The sequence below is a fragment of the Cercospora kikuchii genome (genome assembly GCF_019650295.1).
Source record: "Cercospora kikuchii DNA, contig_00003, whole genome shotgun sequence".
NCBI classification, from domain to species: domain Eukaryota; kingdom Fungi; phylum Ascomycota; class Dothideomycetes; order Mycosphaerellales; family Mycosphaerellaceae; genus Cercospora; species Cercospora kikuchii.
In genome coordinates this window covers 1,092,978-1,115,871 of record NW_025408584.1, presented here as the reverse complement: position 1 = coordinate 1,115,871, position 22,894 = coordinate 1,092,978, and the positions used below count along the sequence as shown (strand labels likewise).

General features: G+C 52.6%; 9 protein-coding genes across 9 annotated transcripts; 3 read left to right on the top strand and 6 right to left on the bottom strand.

The window, feature by feature from the left end:
* Positions 1-641: 641 nt before the first annotated feature.
* Positions 642-1,664, top strand: CKM354_000483900 (uncharacterized protein; the record flags this gene model as incomplete). The annotated part of the gene is made up of 3 exons (XM_044800090.1): positions 642-702; positions 755-1,332; positions 1,395-1,664. 3 exons carry the CDS (start codon positions 642-644, stop codon positions 1,662-1,664), a joined length of 909 nt encoding a protein of 302 aa, XP_044656025.1.
* A 101-nt stretch (positions 1,665-1,765) lies between these two features.
* CKM354_000483800 (uncharacterized protein) lies at positions 1,766-2,924 on the bottom strand (the record flags this gene model as incomplete). Its single annotated transcript, XM_044800089.1, has 2 exons — positions 1,766-2,512; positions 2,571-2,924. The coding sequence occupies 2 exons, from the start codon at positions 2,922-2,924 to the stop codon at positions 1,766-1,768; spliced, it is 1,101 nt and encodes a 366-aa protein (XP_044656024.1).
* A 669-nt stretch (positions 2,925-3,593) lies between these two features.
* CKM354_000483700 (uncharacterized protein) lies at positions 3,594-4,577 on the top strand (the record flags this gene model as incomplete). The annotated part of the gene is made up of 1 exon (XM_044800088.1): positions 3,594-4,577. One exon carries the CDS (start codon positions 3,594-3,596, stop codon positions 4,575-4,577), a length of 984 nt encoding a protein of 327 aa, XP_044656023.1.
* A 351-nt stretch (positions 4,578-4,928) lies between these two features.
* On the bottom strand, positions 4,929-6,266 carry CKM354_000483600 (uncharacterized protein; the record flags this gene model as incomplete). Its single annotated transcript, XM_044800087.1, has 1 exon — positions 4,929-6,266. One exon carries the CDS (start codon positions 6,264-6,266, stop codon positions 4,929-4,931), a length of 1,338 nt encoding a protein of 445 aa, XP_044656022.1.
* Positions 6,267-6,967: 701 nt separating this feature from the next.
* CKM354_000483500 (uncharacterized protein) lies at positions 6,968-8,590 on the bottom strand (the record flags this gene model as incomplete). Its single annotated transcript, XM_044800086.1, has 1 exon — positions 6,968-8,590. The coding sequence occupies one exon, from the start codon at positions 8,588-8,590 to the stop codon at positions 6,968-6,970; it is 1,623 nt and encodes a 540-aa protein (XP_044656021.1).
* A 3,969-nt stretch (positions 8,591-12,559) lies between these two features.
* CKM354_000483400 (uncharacterized protein) lies at positions 12,560-13,689 on the bottom strand (the record flags this gene model as incomplete). Its single annotated transcript, XM_044800085.1, has 2 exons — positions 12,560-13,188; positions 13,251-13,689. The coding sequence occupies 2 exons, from the start codon at positions 13,687-13,689 to the stop codon at positions 12,560-12,562; spliced, it is 1,068 nt and encodes a 355-aa protein (XP_044656020.1).
* Positions 13,690-14,325: 636 nt separating this feature from the next.
* Positions 14,326-17,859, bottom strand: CKM354_000483300 (uncharacterized protein; the record flags this gene model as incomplete). Its single annotated transcript, XM_044800084.1, has 1 exon — positions 14,326-17,859. One exon carries the CDS (start codon positions 17,857-17,859, stop codon positions 14,326-14,328), a length of 3,534 nt encoding a protein of 1,177 aa, XP_044656019.1.
* Positions 17,860-18,427: 568 nt separating this feature from the next.
* CKM354_000483200 (uncharacterized protein) lies at positions 18,428-19,282 on the top strand (the record flags this gene model as incomplete). Its single annotated transcript, XM_044800083.1, has 1 exon — positions 18,428-19,282. One exon carries the CDS (start codon positions 18,428-18,430, stop codon positions 19,280-19,282), a length of 855 nt encoding a protein of 284 aa, XP_044656018.1.
* Positions 19,283-19,618: 336 nt separating this feature from the next.
* Positions 19,619-22,693, bottom strand: CKM354_000483100 (uncharacterized protein; the record flags this gene model as incomplete). Its single annotated transcript, XM_044800082.1, has 4 exons — positions 19,619-20,505; positions 20,561-21,730; positions 21,792-22,194; positions 22,337-22,693. 4 exons carry the CDS (start codon positions 22,691-22,693, stop codon positions 19,619-19,621), a joined length of 2,817 nt encoding a protein of 938 aa, XP_044656017.1.
* Positions 22,694-22,894: the final 201 nt, after the last annotated feature.

Genomic DNA, 22,894 nt, shown 5'->3' with positions numbered 1-22,894 from the left:
GCGTGGGAAGGACAAAAAGCATGCATTTCCCTGTACCCATCGGAGTTTTCTCTCACACCGCACCTCTTTACAGCTTTCAGCATGGACAGCCATCTGGTTCATTGTCAGAGGATGCGAAGTGACACGAAGATCACTTCATCCACATTGTGCCAGGCTCTGTGTGTAGAAGGGCTCACGCACAAGCATGCCCTGTTTAGGGCAAAGCGGCAAGGGCCAGCGCGGCCGCCGTCCTCACTGCTCAGTGTTGACCACTATCCTGCCCTTGGTTGATACGGATCGGGCCCGAGGTCACTGGTTAGTCCTGTTGAGCACTAAAAGGATACACAATGCTCTGCCAATTGGCAGAATTGGCGGGAAGTTTTACTTTGGCAGTCTCAATGTTTGCCATCTGAAGCGCAGGATCACCACCTAATACAGTCAGCATGTTTATCACATGGCTACCTTCAGCAGCCCTTGTGAAGCAGGATTGATTCAGACAGATCTTCCCCGCTAAGCATTGTGGCTGATCCTTCGATCTGCGTACTTCCGAGCTGTAGGTTTTCAGCTTCTTCTGAAGGACTTCCTTCGATGTTAACTTTGACACAAGTTCTGAGGTGGCTATCTATCTAGGCTGACAACAAAGGACAACACTTGCTCTCAGCATGTCTACAATCCGTTTCAAGGAACCCAAGCCAGGCGCAAAGCTTCAGGTCATCGGAGCCGGTTCGTATCACTGGCTGCAGTCGTTGTTGGGACACATTTTGACTTAAGACAGGCTTGCCACGAACAGGCACGAACTCATTCTGCGCTGCACTTGAAATCCTTCTCGACGGGCCTTGCTATCATTCCGGCGTCCAGTATGCTGCAGAAGGTGCCGGCGATGAGAAGCACATCAAAGCCATGATGAAGGCATCAGCAGAATATCCCTACGACTCGTCAACGTGGCCATCAGTTTCAACAACACTTCATCAGATCCTAGATGGCTACGTGGCAGTAGCGGACCCTCCGCTTTCTATTCTTTACCCAGAACTCCTCAAACTGTATCCGGACGCCAAGGTCATCGTAACAGTTCGCGACCGAGAGCCGTGGATGAGGTCTATGGCGGAGGTTATCAAGCTTTCCCAGCCCACACTGGCGACTTTCATCTTCTGGTGGGTACCAAGTGTGCGCTGGCTGCCGAAGCTTGCTGAGCATATGACCCATTTGTTCTATACGAAGTTCGGCGTGGAAATGAAGGACAGAGAGACTTTCATTACAGTTTGGGATAAGCATATCGAACAACTTCAGCAGACTGTGCCGAAAGATCAGCTCTTCTTTTTCGATGTCAAGGAGGGTTGGGAGCCACTTTGCAAGGTGAGTCTCTTTGCGTGCAAAAATGTTACAGCGCCCAACAGGCTGACAATGTGCTTCGTTAGGCTTTGGACAAGCCTCTACCGGCTGTTGCATTTCCAAGACTCAATGATGCAAAGGACATGGAAAACCACTTCAAGAAATTGGCCTCGAGAGGCTTGACCAGATGGGCACTGTTCTTGACCATGTTGCTTTTGACAGCTTGCGCTGCTGCTCTGAGTTCTCCGATCGTCTTTGATCTATCAGAAAGTGCGATTCCGGCCAGCTCGGAGACTATCTCGAAGCTGGGATTAGGACTACTGCTGCTTGTCCCTATTCTCATCCTGTACATTTGATCTACAGCGGCAACACAACAAAATGGCAAGGCAGGCTCGTATCACGACATTGTGCCAGCTTAACTATCCCGATGACTCTGCTATGTGCTCGCTAACGCTAATCAGCAGAACTCACCTGAGCACTGAGTTGCAACAGATTGAAGCTCTGCCACTTTTAGACTCGCAGCCTTCTCAGGAGGCACTGGTGCCGCATATGCTTCTCCGATCTTACACAACAGCTCCACCACACCCTTCCCACTGGCAAAACAGTACATCTTCGCATACCTCGAGCGAAATAGGTAGCTGAAAGCTGTCCCTCGCGGAACGTAAACGATCTCTCCTGCATGTAACGATGTAGGTGATGATGAGGATATGTGGAAATCCACTGCGCCCTCAACAACCTGAAAAGCATGATGAGTATCCGCAAACTTTAGTCGGCGGCTGTCGGCGAAGACATCTCCTTGTCGATGTTGCTTCGAGCCTTCAATGCTACCAATCACGAACTTCCCATTGGACTCCGCAGTAGTGATAAGAGGCCGACAAACAGTTCCACCTGCGAGATACGCTGGACCTGTGGCATTCTTCAGAAAATATGGCTCCAGTTTTCCTGGTAATTGGTTCTCGTTATCTTGCCACGGCGAAGGTCCAAACTGCTTATTCTGAGGGCATGGAATCATGTCGAATTGTTCGGAAGCGGCTTTCAGCTTCGGGATCAGTACCTCGAAAACATTTCTCTGGTCATCCAGTGGCCATGTTGGTCCATCGTAAGGTTCGCCAATAAAGCGGAAGAACTCCTCCCAGCCTCCCGGAACGATCAATCCGACCATCTCAGAGTGGTCTCCCAAAATTTGGTACTGATGAATTGTACCCTGCGAATCAATCAGCTTCTGCATTCCACAGTCATAAATGAAGTTATTGGCAACATACCGGAGGTACACTTGCAAAATCTCCCGCTTCCATAGTACGGGCTTGGTCGTTCGCCCAGACATTGACTTTGCCCTTGAGGCATAAGAAGACGTCATGGGTATGTCGATGGTAATGGAATCCTATGGGATCGCTTTGACTTCCGCTGCTGCCCACGACAGCAAATGCATTGTCCGTTTCCTTGCCTGTCACCAGGAGCCGTGTCGCTGATTTCGAAAGTGGGATGTAGATTATTTCCCCTTCTTGAGAAGAAATGACATATGGTCGACCCGGAACGCTTGGTGGCAAGTCCGTCGTGGTCAAAATGCTGCCGTCGTTGCCATTGACCGGAGGAGAAGCTGCATTAGTGTCTCCCATCTTGGGCTGAGATAAATATGTTTCCACTGATGCAGTTGAGTCTGTTGAAGAATGGGGAAGAAAGTAAAATAGATAGACGCGAGGAGATGGAGAACTAGGCAACTTAAGCTTGTGTTCTAGTACGTGCCTTGGTTGATCTTGATCAATCACTACTCTTGTTGTAGGGCCCGGTTGATGTGGACACTCCACACTCCCCGCCGATGTAGAAGGCCGGCACCTCGGCCGAAGCCCTAAGTCTGCTCTAGTGAGCGGAGAAGGTTTGAGCCCATGCTGTTCGGGACCTCTAATTCACCGAAGTGCCGACCTTGCTGCATCGATGGAAATGTCGTACGAAGTCCGGATTTGTCTGGTCGACTGACCTAGAAGCTAGATTCGCCCAACGTCCATGGGAGCTAACGAAAGGCAGCTCCACCATCGAAGCTGCAAAAGATGGCGATGCCGCCTCCCGATCAGTCTTGCCGGCTCTGATGCACAAACTAGACACAGGCGCAGGCCAAACCACTGCTTCCTCCGAGGTTTCGGGATGTGGCAGCTACAACTCACGCAAGTGTTGGCTCTTCCGAGACATCAGTATGGCGTCTCGCCTCTCCTTCTCCATCTACCACGTCTTTGATCGCACACATCGTCCCCTCCCGCAATAGCACAATATACCCACCTCTCAGTCCCGAGATGGAGCACTTGCCAGCACTCGGCACAGCAATTCGCGACATTGTAAAGCCAACAATCAAGCTCTACGAACCACTCCTGCTCAAGAACGCCGAATCGATCCGCTCCGTGCCTTGCGAAACATTCTCGTACGGCTCTCATGAACGACAGCAGCTAGATGTCTACAGAGCCCCAAAAGCGAGCATCAAGAATGGCCGAAGACCAGTTCTCATGTTCCTCTATGGCGGCGGTTTGACGATGGGCCACAAAACTCTACCAGGTGTAGCCGACCAGCTCTGCCACGCCAACATTGCCTCGTTCTTCGCACTCAAACATGGCTACACAGTCGTCATTCCAGATTACAGACTGGTCGGAACACACGACGCCAAGTTCCCATCTGGAGGCGAGGATGTCTCGCTCGCCGTGCAATGGATATACGAAAATGCCGCAAACCTTGGACCAGAGCCTCTGGATCTATTCATCATGGGGAATTCGGCGGGCGGTGTTCATCTTTCTACTTTGTTGCTACATGTCAATTTCGCAGCAACGAGGAAAGCAGTACTCTCGGATGACATACTGCGACTGAGAGGTGTTGTCTTCTTATCCGTACCGTTCCACTTCCAACTCGCACACGAGAGTAGAGCTGGGGTGAACAAGGAATATTATGGTGACGAGGTCGATACGCATTCTCCGTTAGGACTGCTGAGAACAAGGCAGAGTGAAGGTCAGATCGATTTCATCGAAGCTGCAGTGCGTGCGCTCGTGCTCAACGGAGATTTGGATCCTGAAGACGAGATCTTGATACCACGGGATGACTTCATCAAGCAATGGCTCGCTACCGATTCGAAACTTGCAAGGCAGTCAATAGCTACCGATTTCATGCCTGGGCATAATCACATCAGTCCGTGGGCGAGCTTGGGTACTGGAGTCGAAAAAGAGGAAGCTTGGGGTCACCAAGTCGCTGCATTCTGTGACAATCTAAGGACTTTCGAACCAGCTTCCGCATGACACAGCAGACAGCAGAAGTGTCTATTGTCACGCATAGGAGTTCTCATGAAGAGATTTGGATCAATGAGGGTGGAAAGTGGAAGACATAATGAAAGATCATTGTCACATTCATTGATGCTATGCATGGGTCAGAAATTTCCCATAGCCCAGAGACAAATCATGCAGGTCTCTATCCAGTTCCAGCCTTGCTATGCGCTGCGATGCACACGCGACTGGAGATTCTCGCCAGTTCTGCTAAACAGACTCAATCCATAATGTACAGCCTGCAGCCCAATTGCTGCGTTCCCATAAACCCAACAATCCAAAACGCCATTCTGCCTGTCAGTCAGATAAATCAGTCTGCTCATTCCCCTACTGGTATCCAAAAACGCCGCCTGACCCATTCTGGCTCGCCGAGCAATCTCCTGTGCCTTCACTACGACCACCCAGTGAGAAACGAGGGGCCGGCTCGCCAAAGACGCTCTGCGTGGCAGGCGGATCCGCATCTGGAGTGGGATATGCTCCATTCTCAGCAGCAGCCTGTGCCTTCTTTCCTCCCTTCTTCCTCGAGCCTGTCTTTGAAGTCGCTGGTGTCACGCCCTTCGCACGATCAGCCTCGACCTTGTCCAAGGCCTTCTTCCCATTAACCTTGCTATTGCTAATCTTCCGACTCAAATACATCGCAGGAGAACGAACGATGGTGAGAATGTTATTCCCATTCAAAATGTCCCAAGCGATATACTTGTCAGCCGCAGCATTCGCAATAATGAGTTCCAAACGATCAGAAGCGATCAAATTCGACTCGAGTCTGTAGCCTTCTTTCAGAGACTTGTAAGCCGCGACGGAAGCTGGGACGCCAAACTCATGAAGTTTCAGAACTTCGTCGATGAGGATGAGAACTTGTGCTTCGGCTTTGGCTGGTTGCGTGAAGATGGTGTTTTGGATGTCCACGAGTTGTTTGGCTTGATGCGAACGCCAATAGTCCTTCAGAAAATCGTTTTCGATTGGTTTGGGGACTTCGATTGCAGGAATGGAGAGAGCGTCGAAGAGGCGGGCGCCGTAGTAGTGTACTCCTGAGGCTTTGATGGTTTGCCAGTCGTCGCCTTGGACGCCGAGCGGAATCATTGCATCTGTTTCGGCGAGGAGGGTTCGAGCGGCGGCGATGTCGGCGCAGTATCCGCGGTATGCTGTCGATTCAGGAAGAGGTGTTTGGGCGTCGTCGCCCAGCGGAGGGGCGGCAGAATAATCTGAGTTGTCGAATGGCTCCTGCTTGATGTCTAGCCCAAAGGCAGGAGTGGTGTATGCTGTTGCAACTGGCCAGTACGCTTGTGCATCGGCTGTTGCGTAGGGGTACTGCTCGTAGACGGCATTCTGAAGTGCTTCATGTGCAGTCTCTATCCCATTTTGTGGTGTCTGGTAGAGATCAAACTCGTTCGGGAGGCCATAGAAATATTCCGGCAGCTGGTCTGATGGCACATGCTGTGGGATAGTATTGTTTCCAGAGGGCTGATAGGTGGGTGTCTTGTCGGTTCGCATGGGATTGATGAGTTGGTCGAGGTCGTCTTGGGTGGTGTTATCGAACGCGCCGTGAAAATCGGTCCAATCTTTGTCTGTCCAGTGTGCGGTGACATCGGGCATTTGATTTATATTGTTAATGCCTAACATGTCTTGCATGGCCTCCATGTCTTGGAAGCCACGTGTGTTCGCCATTGTCGTGCTCTGAGGCGAGTCGAGTCTGCGACCTGTGTTTGATTCAGATCAATGTCCTAGATGATTCGAGTCGAGCTTTGTATGTAGTGTTGCTTTGGATTCTCTCCACTTCTTTTCTATTCGTACTGGTGTGGATTTTTTATTTTTTTTTGGAAAAGTCAAAGGCACGATTGATGTAGCATAAGTTGGGGGCGAGAAGGCAGTGCCGTGCTCGACTAGTGAAGTTCCTATGATACTGTACAAGCGAGTGAAACGTTCTATTTGGGTGATTGCACAAAGGTGTTGTTGATATCAGCTCGTTAATGTGCCAAATTCCCATCTGTCCATGGTGAATGACCCCGTGCATGGGGAAAGAAACAAAGGCATTTCCCTTGGGGCTGTCTAATATGGGACAGAGCAACAACATTTGTGGAAAAGAGGCACCATCTTTGTTGAGGCATGGAACTCTGTGGTGGAGCCGCTGAGTTAATGCTTTCCAGCTATGATTCTGGAGCAACTCCTCCGGGGACTCCCCCTTAGCTTAATAGAAAGTGTCAGCTCGCTCATACTGGATTGTGTAATCTTGTGGGGTGCAGCGGGATAGTATAGCTATGAAGGTGTACTCACCTTCGACATGGTATTGGGCCGCCAATAAAACGCCCGAGATGAGAGAATGCATTAGGTTTTACCCAAAGTCAGACGATGCACGCCGCTGCATCGATTTACTGCACAAGGTAGCCTTGATCGCTCGATCTCCTTGCAGCTTCCTCCTCTCGTATTTTATGCACCGCAACCAGGAGGCCAAGCATATCCTCTCTTATCGCCTCATCGACAGTTGCTTGTGAAAACCCGGGTATGGTAATCTGATTATCCTGGGCATCGGAGCTAATGTCCGAGGACTGTGCTTGACCTGTGGTCATGTTGGTTGGGCGCTGTGATGGAGTCGGAGTGTGTGATCGACTGCTCTGCTGCTCTTGCGGGTCCGGTTCACTCAGGCTTGGCGTCGTGGCAGGGGTGATTGCGACGCTTAGTGCAAGGTTCGGAGTCTGCGGTTGCGATCTGGCATATTCGGACAAGCATCGCGAGGGAATAGCGCTCATACTGGATGAGGTACTAGGCGTAGCGATGACGCTCTGAATAGGCACCGGAGTCTGTGGCTGGCTTGTAGAAGGTGCAGATGCGCGCTCTGCTGAATTAGGGGTCTGCAGTTGATTGACGTGCTGCTCCTGCTGTTTTTGTTGCTTTTCCTGTTCAGCAAGGGTGCGCAGCTGATCGCCCTGTCGACACAAGTCTTTGAAGCAAGGTGTACAGAATCTTCCGTCGTTCCTGTCCTTGACTATAGGTTTGTCCTTTTTGCACAAGGAACAGATGAGTCGCCCAGGCTTGGCCTTGGTTATTCCGCTGGACGAGGCGGCGGTCGGAGTAGATCTCGCATTGCTAGAGAATCGAGGCTGTTGAGCGCGCTCAAGTTCATGGCGCTTTTGAGCACGAACTGCTGCGAGTTGTGCGCCATTGCCGTCCAAACCCCGCGGAACATTGACGGTCGCGTGGGCCGCAGGTGACGGCGACTGCGACTGCGTACGTGAAGCGTTGGCCCCGAGGTATGCAGGTCGGAAATGCGATGGAAAAGGAGTGCTGCCAACCGTGTGAGCCCCGCGCGTGGCTGACTGGAACTGACCGAGTCTCGCTCCGTCAGTCTGAGTTGGGTGCGCAGGTGAGTGGAAGTGTGTAGGTGGAGTATGGACCGGTGTCACGTGGGTATGGTATGTCAGCTGCGGAGGTGACATCTGAGGGTTGGATCTTGAATGCTGCTGCGCAGTGTTGACGCGCGGGGTTGAAGGTCCTACTGGTGGTGTTTGAAAGTACTGCGACTGCTGATGTCGCCGGCGCTGAAAAGCTGCGTGTTGTTCTTGTCGAAACTCAATGGCCCTTTGTTTCTTCTCCGCCAACAGCGTTGGCGTGACCTCGCCTCTGAACTCGAGAAGCACAAGCTTCTCTTGAAAGTCCGATGGGTAGTACGGAAACGACCGGTCGAAGGCAGCACCGACTCGCTGATGCGCATCGATGTCGCGCAGGGATCGAGTGCACCCAGGACAGAGCCCGATGTGTGAGAGATGGCCCTTCCACTCGAGGAAGGAGTTGCCGCAGATGCATTCCTGCAATGGCAATTGTGGCACTTGCACCGAGAAGTCGAGCGATTGATACGACTGCTGTTGTGCGCTGGTGGTGTTGAAGTGGAGGCATTGGTCGCAGAGAGCACCGCCACCAGGAATCGAAAGGAAGTGAGCGCTGCAGCGAGAGCAGTTGCGCGACACGCCTCCGTGGAAAAGTGCGAGGTGCGCCATGGCGGTGGTGGAACGATGGTGTGTAGGAGCAAGAGTGAGTGTGTGTCGTGGTTGGCAAGTTCAGAAGGCAGATGTTTGAATAAATGCTGGGGATCAAAGCGCCTGCCAAGCACCGCGCTAGCACAGCGGCTGCAGGCGTGGGCACTGTACTGCAGGCGAATCACCTGTCGCCGCCAGCGACCGCGACCACGAGCGCAGTGCGGGAGAATACACAATGACTGCGACCGCCCGAGTCCGACCAGATGCTGCATGACAGAAGTCATACTCGCGAGAAGAGTGCGGCAGACCCCCCTGACCGCCTGATCCTGATGCGCTCCCAACCATTTCGCCGCCTCGTGCACGCCGCACGCCGTCATATCTGATGGACCTCCGCCGAAGCGACTCCGCATCGCTGCATGCGCTGCGCAAGATCCGAATGCTCGCGCTGCGCGGCTTCGAGACCATTCGAGTTCGGTGGTCACAGCCGACGTGTTGGCAATCTACATCCTTTGCAGTCTGCGTCAAGCGTGTTGTATGCAGCCTTGCTACGAGGGCAGCCAGTGGAACGTACTACGATGGTAAGAGAACACTGTATTCTGCTCAAGTTAGCTGACGGGACCTTGAAGCGCGAAAAGAGCTGAAGAAAGGTGAAAGATGAAGAGGCAGCTGAAATACATCACACTCTACATCCTTCCATTCGATCGAAACAATACATTGAACTCAGCTGTGCTTACCGAAGCTGTATCCTGCACGTCCGCCGTCACAAATCCTCCCTCTCCCGCGCTCCCCTGCCGACACGCGTGCGATTTGGCAGCACAATACAGTTGCAGCGGAAATAAGCTGCCGAGGGCAGATCGACTGCAGTCGAGCAGCAAGGGCGAACAGCAAGGGCGAACAGCAACCACTCTTGTCCCGAGTCTGAACCACAGAAATCTTTGATGGACAACTGACGAAGTTGTGTGTCCATACCCAGCGCTGGACAGCAGGGCTAGCGTGTCTTGAATATGGCATTTGTTCAAAGCGAGCTGATGACCTAAGTCGTAAGGTCAGCATCGGGCAAGCTATATCTATGGAGTTGAAGAAGAGATGGTGGCATAAGACCTACGCATTGCGAGGAGGTGGCATGTCTAGCGGGTGTCATGGGTTCGAGTCCGATCGTGTTAGCGAACAGTGGGCATGAGCGAATGCCCATCGGAGGGACAATCCGGAGAGGAATGGCCTGTCGCGCGGCATCCTAGATAAGCCCAGATGGCGGCAGGAGTTCAAGCCCGCGTCTCGTCCGGGACTGCAATTTCTCAGCCTGATTTTTTCATTGCTTGGGCTGAAACTCCAATGCCATCGCTGCAAGGCCTTTTCCCTACTGAACTAGCCGTAGCAGCGCTTCTCCTGCTGGCGGGCAAGAAATATCTGGCAACTATCGTGAGTGAGAGCAGATCTCCATTTCTTATCTATGAGGTCGTCGATCGCGGGCTGTTGATCCTATCGATCGAGCAGTATTCATTCCCAATCTGCTCTCCACGTCCTCATCGTCACCGCCGCCACATCAGCGACACACATGTTTTCCGATACCTGCGTCTCCGATGGACCCCTTAGAAGAGGCCGAGGTCGGTAAAAGGCGCCGATAGACTCATACAGAAGCCTTTTGAGGCCACACCTCCGATGTGTTGATAGTTTGCTGAAGACAGCTGTACCATGGAAGGGGTGCGGTCAAGGAAGGCGCGGCCCCATTCGGAATAGCGTAGAAACATGGATTACGAGACGCCAAGACAACGTGTTTCCTTCCACAATTCTGGCTGATGATGGAACGACCAAGGATGTTCATCTAACAGTTTCTACTTGTGCTTCAAAAAGGCGAATCTACATTCGCTGTGATGATTCCAAGCTCAGCACCTCTTTGAGGTCGAAGCAATGGAAGACACACAATTCAGTTATTCCTCGCAAATCATTTCCCCTACTGTTTTTGCTGTGAAGCTGGTTTCACCAACCTTGATGTCAAGCGTGGATAGCAGAATGCGTTCCGTTAGGAAGATTTGATATCGTGGAGTGGCGGGCGATAAGTTAAGTCACAGCTTCATCACAATCGAGGCGTGCTTGGCAATAGCAGGAGCTGGTCATGCGCCATGTGTCTTCGGATCAATCTGATACCACTTTTCAACGGAAGTGAGGCATCACGAGATACTGAGCTACGTAAAAGCTTGCCTTTCCATGCGAGAATTGAATGTGCATCACGCGTCCTCGATGAAGGAGGAGAGACGCGACTTGACAATCCACCATCTCTGCGTGTCGCAACTTCGGGGAGACATTTGTGCATGTCTCGCTGTGGATGCCTTGCGCGTGCGGTACGGCGCGGGGTATGACGAAACACAGTCGCGCGTGCGCGTATAGACAAGTCGCTCGTTAATCGTGGCTGTGATCGACCGCTGCTGTAGCATCCTCGGAATCGCATCGAACCTGGCCGCGAGAGCGTTGACCACGAGAATCTGGCTGAGATGCGAACAAAGAGGTGAAGCTCTGATTGTTGTTTAGCCTTCGAGATAGCTGGACGGGCTCTGGTGGCGTTTGTCAAGATGGGCGAACGCTGAAGAGATTCCTGAGGAGCAGTGCTTCTAGGATCGATGAGCGTATTGTCTGCCGCGTCGTCTTGATGACCGAATTGGAGACAGGTGGTGGAAGTCATTTGGCGCTGAATGAGAGGGCGTCGTGCGGTGGGTGAATGGGCAGAGTGACACTTGCAATTAGCTTCATTGCGAGGGATGCTTTGGTTGGTGCTGCACCGGCTAGATCGCCACATGAGGTGGCTCAGCCCGGCACAGCTGCAGTTGGATGTGCCTTGATTGTCACTGCGGAAGATTGCGCTAACCGAGTCTCAAGCCTGTTGAGCCATTGCGGACCTGGTGGTAGTGAGGTATCGTGGCATGCTCGCTGTGACCATCTGGCTGCTTCGATGCTGGTGTCTGTGCGAAAGCTTCAGAGCGGCCATGTCGGTCGTCGAAATCCTTGTCGAATCTCAGCTCTGCTAGAGTTGTCGCCGCAGTCGCTGTGTATGATCGCCTTTGTGTGCAAGCGCTTCTTCCAGTTCGCCAACTTCTCAGTTGAAGTGCCGAGTGATTCCAGACACAGACAAAGTTGCGTGACGGGACGTGCAGATTTGGCTTGTCCGGCGGAGCGCTTTTAGCGATGGTGTGCATAGGACGCTGTGTTTTTTGAAGTTCTGAGGCAGACAATGCGGGTGCTAGTTGGGATCAGTCAGAAAACAGCCGGGACTTCTTAAGTGAAGGACTCACCTGCTTGATGCGCGATATTGCACCCTGGCCTTGTTGGCGCATTTCATGCCGACCAAGTGACGGTGAATGCCGGTCAGCGATCGAGAGATTTTAATGGGCGAGGCCAGTGCAGACAGGCCTTCCAAGAAGTCGCCTGCCGGCAGTAGTCTCCAGAGAGGTGATACATTTGGGCAACGTAGAAGGCAGCACAAGCCGACCTTTTACGAAGTCGCGTTATGCACCGAAGTGGCAATGGGGTGACGGAAAAAAGTCGCGGTTGCAGAACTGCCAGTGAAGGCGTCCGTGCCGCAATGCGTATGTGACGACCAGAGTCGCATACATTGTCGTCAGTTGGGAGCAAGCGCCAGAGTGGTGGGGAGAAACACGTTGCCTACGCACGGTGACCAAGAAGAGCTTCTGCGAAGAGAGCGTCACAAGTTTAGTAGACAGCAGATTCGCGCTAGCGGAGCGGGGTCCGTAGCGAATCACAGAATGGCTGATTACTAAGCTCAGGTGAAGACGGGCAAGACGGGATGGAAGCTGTTCACTACATCCTCACCCCGACATCATTCTCCTGACATGTGGCACGAGCAGCGATTTTGTATGCAGCTCCTCCTCGAAAACCCGGACCCTTGAGAACCTCACGAAGTTGGATCAGTACTCGATCAAAGGAACAAGAAGAATCCGTTTTCACTGATCAAATCAAGCACAACCTATCCATTCAGTCCTACATAACCTTCTCTCCGCCCACCCTCGCATTCAATTTCTGTTCATCATACTCCAACGGCACCTCCGTCTCTACACCCTTCTCGTCAACAAGCAAAATACAATTCCTCCCTATCAAATGCCACTCTTTCTCATCATAAGTCGTGGGCTCACTTGCCACAATCGTATGCTTTCCGATTCTCTCCTCCTCGCCAACTTTCTGATCAGTATTCTCCCTCAACCCATCTGGATCACCAGGATACTTCCGGTTCAATGTGCGGCCAGCGAATTCACTCCAGTACAAACTCGGTGGCTGCTGGGAGAAGCTGTTTCGGAAACGACACGCCACGAGTTGCGTTCCGTCTGTGGCGCAGAAGTTGAGACTGTTCGGAGTCTTCTTGTCCCCGAGCTCTTTGGTTTGTTGTTCTAAGATACTGATGACTGTGGACTGGAGGGCCGAACGCATGGCATCCAAAGGATAAGTCCTCTCCCAGGCGTCCTTGGTGCACTTATCAGGTCCACCGCAGAGGAATGTCATATACATTGCGGCGGCATGCTCACTGTCAGTGCTGCCACGGACGTTCTCGTAGGCGTCGTAGGCCATGAGATCTGTCATGTCGCGGCGAACGCGCGTGAAGTCAGAGATGACACCTGAGGAAGTTTTGATCAGCATCTGAGATCTCAAGCATGACGAGAAGTTGCTGATCACTCACCATTATGCATAAAAGTATGTCGTCCAAAAGTGAAAGGATGACTGTTCACAGGCGTAACCACACTGCCACTCGTTGCGCGGATATGCGCAAAAAGACAATTACTCTCCGTATTCTCGCACAAACTTCGAAAATTGAAGTCGTTCGTTGGAGGAGATTGACTTTTGTACAAAGCCGGTCTCATTCCAGATTTCTTGTTTGTGTAAGCAGCAGCTGAAGGAGTGTACCAGGCGACACCGAGGCCATCCATGTTGAGAAGGGAGTTTCGCATCCGGAGAAGCTCGTCTGGAGCATCATCGAGTTCTTTCTCTTCGCCATGAGGCAATAAGTATGGGAGGTAGTGCTCAGAGCATTGCTTGGTGATGGCGTTGGATGGAGTGATGAGCACATCGGCGAGGAGCGTAGGCTCTGATGGGGAGATGTAGGCGAACCAACGACACATTGTTGAAAGAAGCTGTGATTCAGATGAGTGGTGGTGGCAGTGGTTAGTGTTTTGAGTGGTGTTTGTCTGTTGCGTAAAGAAGAATCGAAAAGTAGCAGCTTGCCAGACGTCAAAAGTGATCTTATATCATCTCATACAGATCGAGAAGGAGCGCTCAAGCGAGCTCAGTTGCAGGTGGAGGTACAGCAGATACGAGGAAGCTTTTCTGCAGTGTAAGTCTTTCGATGTTGATCGCTTCCAAGATCAGACTCTGCAGTATCCCATAGCAGGTGCGGAGCTCGTGCATGCATCCGACGCTTGACCTTTTTGGGTCGATGTGACATGCCAGCAAGCGGACTTGTGCATTGAAACACCACTTCAATGCGCAACGTTCAACCTTGGCATTAGCAGTAGAGGAGGGGTATGCAGCTTCGCTGAAGTCTAGACATTCATGTGAGAGACGACAAGACATCGCATTGACGACCGGTCTCCGTCAATTTGTCGCTGGCACAGCTCTGCCCGCTTGCACGATCCATCTTCTGCATGGACAACGAGAGATTTGAATGTCGTAGCTCTGCGGAACAGGATTTGTGCTTCAGTCGTTGCCGCAAAGCGGTTTGGCTTTATCAACTGATATATGCGGAGACACTATGCATGCTAGCCCCAAGTGCCACCGCCACCTCGCCCTTGTCTTCTCTGTGCGCTCAACCGCCAATCATCCTCGCCAGCAAACTTGTTATGCAATGGCTGAATCCTCTCAGCACGCTGGCGCTTGCTCAATCCGCCGCCATCTTTTCCTGCGACCTTGAAGAACGTAGGAGCTGCTTCAACGAGCCACTTGGGTTCAATTGCAGTCACGTTGTGCATGTACTCTCTTGTGGTCTCCACAAGCGAATGATAAATCACATGCTCCGCGTGCTTGCCGAACAAAGCGCTTGCAGGATGCATATAGACAGGAGTGCCTTCGACGAGCGTCTTGTACCCTTCTTGAGGATCTTTGCGCGCGGAGTTGCGGAAAAAGCCGGCGCACAGTGCTTGTCTTACGCGCGTGGTATCCCGGCCGCATGATATGATCTTGAGGCGATGACGGTCCAGGATCTGAACAAGCTGCTTTCTGACATCCTCCGCACGTTTGATGTTACGCGGCTGAATGAAGTTCTCGAAGCACCATGGGTCGCTCTTGCCTGCCGCTTTCCAGCCATTGTACACATTGAGCAAGGTAAGGTGGTCGCCAGCCGGATCGTGAAAGCGCGCCTTCTTCTGATCCGCCTGTTGTTGCTTTTCCTTTGGACGATGGAAGACCGTCTGCACGGCTGAGATGAGCGCAACGATGGAAAGCATCTCGTCAGAACAGCCAAGGTCGACAGAGGTGATCAGGGCCTTTCCAAGAGCTGGATCCATGGGGAAGTCGGCCATACGACGGCCAAGACGGGTCAAGAGGCCTTCGTCGTCGAGCGCCCCAAGTGCGTACAACTCTTCTAAAGCTGTCAACATGGTATTCGTAGGTGGTGGATCCATGAAGTCGAACCCAAGCAAATCATTGATTCCCATGGCCTTGAGCATGAGAATTGTGTTGGACAGATTCTGTCGTTGAATTTCTGGAATCGTCGTAGGCAGCATCTCGTTCTGAAACGCAGACTCAGTGTACAGCCGGAAGCACTTTCCGGGACCTGTGCGCCCTGCGCGTCCAGCACGCTGCTTGGCCTGGGCCTGAGAGATAGGTGTGACTTGAAGACGGTCCATTCCGAGCTTCGCATCGTATGCAGTCTGTTTCACAAAACCAGGATCGATAACGAAGTAGATGCCGTCGATTGTGATACTTGTCTCTGCAATGTTCGTGGCGATGACCACTTTCCTACCACCAGGAGGAGGTGGCTCAAAGATCTTGGAAGCAATCTCAGAGGGCAATGCACCGTAGATGGGCAGGATGACGAGCTCGGGCACAGAAGGCCCAAGTGCTTTCATGCGCTCGAATAAGATCTCGCAACTGGTGTCAATCTCTTCTTTACCAGTTAGGAACAACAATATGTCACCAGGCTTCTCAGTGAGATGAATCTGCATCACAGTAGTCAAAGCTGCATCCAGATAATCGCTCTCCGGCTCCCGACTGTACATGATCTCCACTGGGAATGTTCTGCCCGGAATTGTCAAGATCGGACATTCGTTGAAATATGTAGAAAACTTCTCAGCGTCGAGTGTCGCAGACGTGACAATGAGCTTCATGTCTGGGCGCTTCTTCAGTGTCTTCTTGAGGAGGCCGAAGAGCACGTCGGTGGCGATGGTGCGCTCGTGAGCTTCATCAAGCATGATCACGCTGTACTTGTTGAGTTCCGGATCCAGCAGAATCTCACGCTGCATGATACCGTCTGTCATGTATTTGATCTTTGTGTTCTCATTGGTCTTGTCCTCGAATCGGATTGTGTAGCCAACCTCCTCGCCAAGTCTGCATCCTACTTCGTCTGCCACTCTGGCCGCGACAGACATAGCTGCGACACGACGAGGCTGCGTGCAGCCAATCATGCCGTCGTTTGCAAAGCCATCCTCAGCGAGGTATTGCGTAAGCTGAGTTGTCTTTCCTGACCCAGTGTCTCCGACTACGATCATGAGCTGATATTGCCGGACAGCGTCCAAGAACTGCTTCCGCATCTTGTAAGCAGGCAGAGATTCTCGTTGCTCCTTGATGGACATGTTCGTCCTCTTTCCCATTTCAGCACCTCGACCAGTGGCGATCTTCTTCCACTCCGGCACTTCACCGTTGCCAGTCTTAGCCTGTCGTAAATCGCTAGCAAATCTACGCTCTCCAGGCGCGACCATAGGATCGTTCCATTCCTGATTGAGATCAGTCTTCGCTGCTTCTGCTTTAGCTTTGTCCTGTGCTTCCTGCTGTCTCATATCCCGTCGTTCCTTGGCGAGCACATCTCCCTGCATCGCGGCTCTGTTCATACTGCCGTCTGGAGCTTTGATGACACGAATTGGAGACAATTCTAGCGATTGCTTCGTTTGGCCGGCCAAGAAAGGCGGCTCGTCCTCACGAACCTCGATATCCACATCTTCCTCCTCTTCTATCTGTTCTCCATTCATGGCTGCGTTGTAGTCTTCGTCCAGGTCCGGATAATCACTAGCCTTGATCACTCCTGAAGCTATCAATTGCCGGATCTCCCATCGTTCCGGGCTCGTCATTCGTTTTCGTTGTCGCTTTCCAGCTGCTCCAGTCTCAATGACCGGCACCGCAGATTTGAGACTGTCAAAATTTGTGGCTCCGCCCAGACCCATAGAATTTGCGCCTGTTGCGCCAGTCTGCACCTTTCTCCCTGGCGCGAGATCCTCTCCAGTCTCTTGATCCACCTCTGCCATGCTCAGGCTAATTCGCTTATCCTGTACCTTCATGACCTTCACCTTGACCTCTTGATTACGCTCCACCAAATCGCTCGGGTGATTGACCTTTTGATCAGACATGGCGGAGATGTGGACCAGCCCATCCACCTTGCCCTTTACGCCATAGAGATTGACAAATACGCCAAAGTCCTTGACGCCCGTCACCCTTCCATCGTATATCTTGAATAGCACAGGTTCATCATCAAGCTGCGGCTCTTTCCTCCGAACCCCCTCTCGTGAGTCTCGTCGGTGTCTCTTCCTTTCCTCACGATCGGGTCGGTGTGCTCGTGTACGTCCGAACTCGTCCTCGAAAAGGTATTCATCGTTGCGCTTCTTCTCTCGCGACCGTGACCGCGAGCGTCTGTGGCGTTTCGAGGGCTTCTCGTCATCGTATCGTGCCGGAGACACGCTTCGTTTTCGGCCGTTCGCCTTTGGTGGGCCCGCGAGCGACTCGAGAGCGGCGAATGCGTCGTCCAAGTCATCGGCGACAGGCGCGGTATCGGCGATAGCAAGGCCTTTGAACTTCTGGATCCTGTCCGCAGGCTTCTCCGTCACATCTTTCCCTCCATTGGAATGCGATGCGTTCTTGAAGCGCGGATGCATGGTTCGGATCAAGCGGTCTATGCTATCGGCCAGCGATTCAGGAAAATCGAACTCTGCCATCTTTTCTCGAAAGGCCGGCTGATCTGCACATTTCGCGTGCTCTGCCATGACAAACTCGGATATCGTTTTGTCGGAGACGCCCATATGGTTGTTGATCTCGCTGGTGATTCGACTCACCAACGAGAGAATCTCCAACTGCTCCAAGTCGTCCATGGCGCCGGTTACGCGATCGGCGGCAGATCAAGAATGCGAATCGAGCAAAGAACGCGCGTGGTGGAAAAGTGAGGTACATCTTGAGCACGAGTCAGTCAGCGGGCGCTGGAGCTGGCGCATGTGTCAAGCAGCATCGGAGCCACCTCACCTCCACCTCAGGCTTCACTCTGCTACCTGTACCGTACAGCATCTCCCCTGCCCACTCATACAACTGTGAATTTTCTTACGCCATGAAACTTTTCGCATCTACCGTATTACGGGCGCCTCAGTTGCCAGTTGATCCTGCAAAATTTGCTGCCAGTGGATCCAAGGACCACAGATTCGTGAACTTACACAGAAGCTACCGTTCGCTGGTCACAAAATTCCACGCACTTCAAATTCCCCCTTACAGCGAATGAATGCAGCGGCAAAGGTAAGAGAGCGGAGTTTAAGCTGATGATTTTTCATGTCCCAAGCAACTATAAATTCTTCTCTTTTCAATCTCACTACTTCCCACAGCTTCAACTACTTTCAACTAGCAGCGCACAGCCAACTCATCAAGCTCGACCCAAGGAAGGAAATCATCGCAATGAAGTTCGTCAAGGCTGTGGTCCTGACCACGGCCACCATGGCCGCAACAACCACGGCAGAAGACAACTTCGTCACAGTGACCCGACCACGACCAGGCAAGCCTTCAGGCGTGACTGTCGCCTTCTCCGCGTCCGGTCATTCGCACACTCACCTTAAGCCTCTTGCGACAGAGCTGGTGCGCCCGGATGCCACGCGCATCGCGGACGCTCTCAACACTGTCCCCGTGGAATCCAAGCGCTCAGAGCCTGAGTCTGATCCACTCCCCGTTTTTCCTGATTCAGATGATTTCATCAAGGAGATTTGCGGACTTTTCCCTAAGCAGTGTCCCTACTGGGCTCCGACTCCCACAACAGAAGATCTCCACCCTCGCCCAACAGCGAGTCTGAGCATCGACAACATTATCGACACCATCCCAACAAATTTCGATGGCCCGGTAGCCCCCATGAAAACCGTCCCGGCAGCCAAAGCCTTCGCCGAGTGCAACACAGAAGACAGAGACTGCAGGCCAATCCACGCCGTGGCTGGCACCCCATCTTCCAGCCTTCCCACCAGCCTCCCAACAGACTGGAGAAAGCCCATCTGCCGCCACTGCCGCCCACTCCCAACGACCTTCGTACGCCCCACCTCAACTCCTACGCAAATCGATCTCAAGCCTTCCGCAACTGAGGACCTCCACCGTTCAGATCCTACCGACTTGACCATCCATGCTATCCCCCTGGACCCTCCGACTCCCGGGCTTCACCCTCCCCGCTCTTTCCTCTCACGACGGATCCCTCAATTCCCCATTCCATGGTCTTTTTGCATGATCCCTGGCCTCTGCGACTTCGGTGACTCAGAGGAAGAGTCAAACTAAGATCAGATTGTGTCGTTAGTCGGGACATTGGTGAAAAGGCACGGCGTTACTTGGGTCTAGACTCGATGTTGAGTCAATTGGATTTCGAAGGGATTGGATCGTGAAAACTGAGAGCATGGAAGACTGTCGGCATTACAAGGAATGATAGCCATAGATGTTACTTCAATCTCAATTCACTAAAAACTTCGACCACTCGCTTCCAATCTGCTGTGAATGTGGTTTCTTGGCTACTCTTTTCCTAAAAATTTGTCCTTGTCACAACCCTCGCGTGACGCGTGCATCCATTCGTGTCTGAATGAGTATTGCCACCTCGCAAAATAAGCCGACGATCAGACCCTACCATTCATGCATTTCCATCCCCCTGTAACTCGGCACAATGCTCTTCATAAACCGCACGGCCTGGTGGAGCTTTGCCGCGAAGTCAGTCCCGTTGAGCTCTGGCATTTCTTGCGTGCTCGGAGCGGGCGCCCTCTGCGGTTTTGATGGATAGTTCGGCGCATTGGCCGTACCAGGTTGGAAGGGAAGAAGCGAAGGAAACACTGGAGGTGCAGGTGCAGGTGCAGGCTTCATCGCGTTGAGAGGCGAAGGGGAATATGCTGCACTCGGATAAGCGCCCTGTGGTGCATAATTCATTGGCGTCGTTCCCGCCAGGGAATCGCCCCCGTACGATGGGCCCGGTCCATAAGACCACTGGTATCCAAATGGAGCTTGTGATCCAAAGTTCGAGAAGATCGTAGTAGGAGGTGCGGGTGGTGCGATCGATGGTCGTCGTGGAACTGACGGACGCTCCGTGCTGGCTTGGTGAACCTCTGCCATCCACTTCTTGACGGTCTTGAGGATCTCCTGCTCGCACGAGGCGAAATGCTTCTTCACGATGTCGTCCCAGATGTCTTTGCTCTTATCAATAGTGCCAGTGTCCTGCTCAGCGTCCCGGGCACGAGAGTAGAACCCACCCATGACCCCGCGCCCAGGGGCGGCTGGAGCATAACGGCGTCGATCGAGCCAATCAAGCATACCATTCTTTATGGTGCGGTGGTACAATGCCTCGTTGTACTTCTTACTCTGGGGCTCTGCTTGTGGCTGATTGGCGTAGCCAGGTTCATTGTAAAATGGCTTCTCACACAATATCATCGATTGGATGCTGACGAGTACTTGTAGCAAAGTACTCTTTGTGCTCCATGGCTCGCCTTCCCAGGTCCCCAAGAGCGATAAGCAGATTTTACCTGGTGATGATTAGTACTAGTGAAATACTAAACATTTGTGACGAATGGTACTTGCCGTCCTGATAAAGATTCGGATTGAATCTGACTGTGCCGCCGGCAGTAGTCCTGAAATGCATCTTTGGCGGTTCGTTTGGAAATTTCTCGCTGCAGAACATGTCAAATTCGAACAGTCCATTTTCGTATGGAGTGTCCTTAGGCCCGATGATCAGGACTTTCATGAGATCAGGTCTCGAGGAAGCGTACCTGACGAAGATACCGTTCGGCAGGCTTGTCTGCAGTCGAGCCAGCTCTTGCATGATTCTGGTCATACGTCCTGGTGGCGAGAAGGCCAAGTGGGCTGCCGCAAAATGATGCTTGGACATAATCTCTTCATCGGCCACTTCAGACACAAGCATGTCTTTCTGCCAAGAGTCCTGATTTGGCTGGCCATTCGTGCCAGCTTTCGGGTTCACGGCCGCGTTTAAGTCTCTGATCGCGCGAAATACTTTGAGGTGCTCCTCGTGCGCCCCTGGCCCGGAGCTGCGTAACATCATGCTGCATTGCGTAGCCAAATCTCTCATGCAGTTGGCCAAGGGCTGGGACGTATCCCATTGCGCGTTCTTCGCTAGGTTGCCGTTGCTGAGGGAGATTTGTAAGATGCTGGCTGCTGGGTTGCGCACAATTCGATCGCCCAATACGAGTGTAGCAGTAGCAGGACTGTGTGCTAAAGCCCGTGTGAAGCGTGCAAGGCTCATGTACAGCTTGGAATGCTTAGTAACATTCTCAATGTCATTGTTTCGGAAAAGCTCAGCAGCACGGTCCAGGATAGAGCTACCCAAAAATAGATGCCGCAAGAGATCTGGGGACGAGTTTGACTTCGCCGCGGCTGGGAGTAGACTGGCTATGAGATCCAGTACCCTCTGTGTCATCTCCTCGTCTGCATTTGTCTCCGTCTTATCGAGAAGAGCAGGTGCCGAGGGGGTGCGCATGTAATGTGGGCCATATACGTTGTTCAGAGCGAAATGTTGTGCATATTGCTCAAGGTCACGCGAGTTGTCGTAACCAGTGCCCGTACTAGTGTTCGGAATATGCCTCCTGCCGGGAAGTCGTTGTGGTGGGGTTGGCTTCTTCTGCACAGGATTGTTGAACTCAGAATTGTGATCAAAGCCACAAAGGAGCGCCCAAATGACAGTGACACTGTCGTTGACGGACCAGTTCGGAGCCCGACAGCCTGGACAAGGGATGGCTACGCGTACAGTCAGCCGCAGGCGATAGGTCGGTGCAGTGATGGGGAATGCGATACGTACGTTGTTCGACGCGCCACGAAGGCGCCACGAGAGCGGCAGAGACGGTCAGAATAGCCGCTTGTCCGCCTAACAATGTCTTTGAGCAATGAGAACATTTGTGATTTGCTATTTCCGCGTAATACGCGCGTATGCCGTTGCAGATATCTTTGGGCGACAAACGCGCGCCGGTCTGCACTGTGGTGCCTCGTTTCGAGACCAATGTGGAAGATGATCTGCTAGATCCAGTCGGCGGAGGCGAACCAAGGTCAATAGGCTTTGATGTCGAGGTATGTCGTAGTGCTGATCCCTCGCCGTTCGAGTGTGTTTTCGATGGGCGTGCAAATGTCTTATCATCCACTTTGTGCGATCGACGACGGCTTGATGATGCTTTGCCCGTAGATGACGCGGGATTCGAGCCAGATGCCTAATTAAGTCATGATGTATCAGCGCAAGTCACATAATCAAGGCGTGTGCAACTCTCGCCAGACCAAAGTGGCGATGTCTTGATCAGATTGGCCCCTCGAGCTCCTGACGCGGGAGCTGCCTCCTCGAAGATAATTGCTCACCTCAGCATCGTAACGCGCCTGGAGTTGGCGCGCAAATGCCTCGTCTCTGGTCATGCTATCAGCCTTAGGAATGGGATACCGGTCGAAGATCGAGTAGGCAAAATCTGCAGGGCCGCTGTGAGGTGATGCAGTCGTCGTGGTGGGCAGCGCGTTCGTCGGGAAGTCGGCTGTCAAGTCGATCAAGTCAGAGTAGCCGGCGCTGCGGGCGGGTGCAGTCGTTTTGGTGGCCGATGTGGTTGGCGGAGAGTCGGCTGTCAAGTCAACAACGTTGGCGCTGGCGCTGTAACCTGGCGCAGTTGTCGGAGTTGTAGCGCGAGAGGAACGGCGCCGCTTTCTAGGCGCGTCGCCGTTGTCCATGGTGAATGGGCTCTGTGCGCGGAGTGAATTTATGTGGTATGGTGATCCCGATCGAAGTGCCACAACCCGGGAGGCAGCTTCAAGATCGCTGGTCTTTTTTGCGGTGTTCCTGACGAGTTTCTGAGCTGACTGGGGGAAAATCTTGCAAAGGCTGAAGTGAAAAATGTAGCGACGGAGAGAGCAAGCTCAGTTGAGGACGGC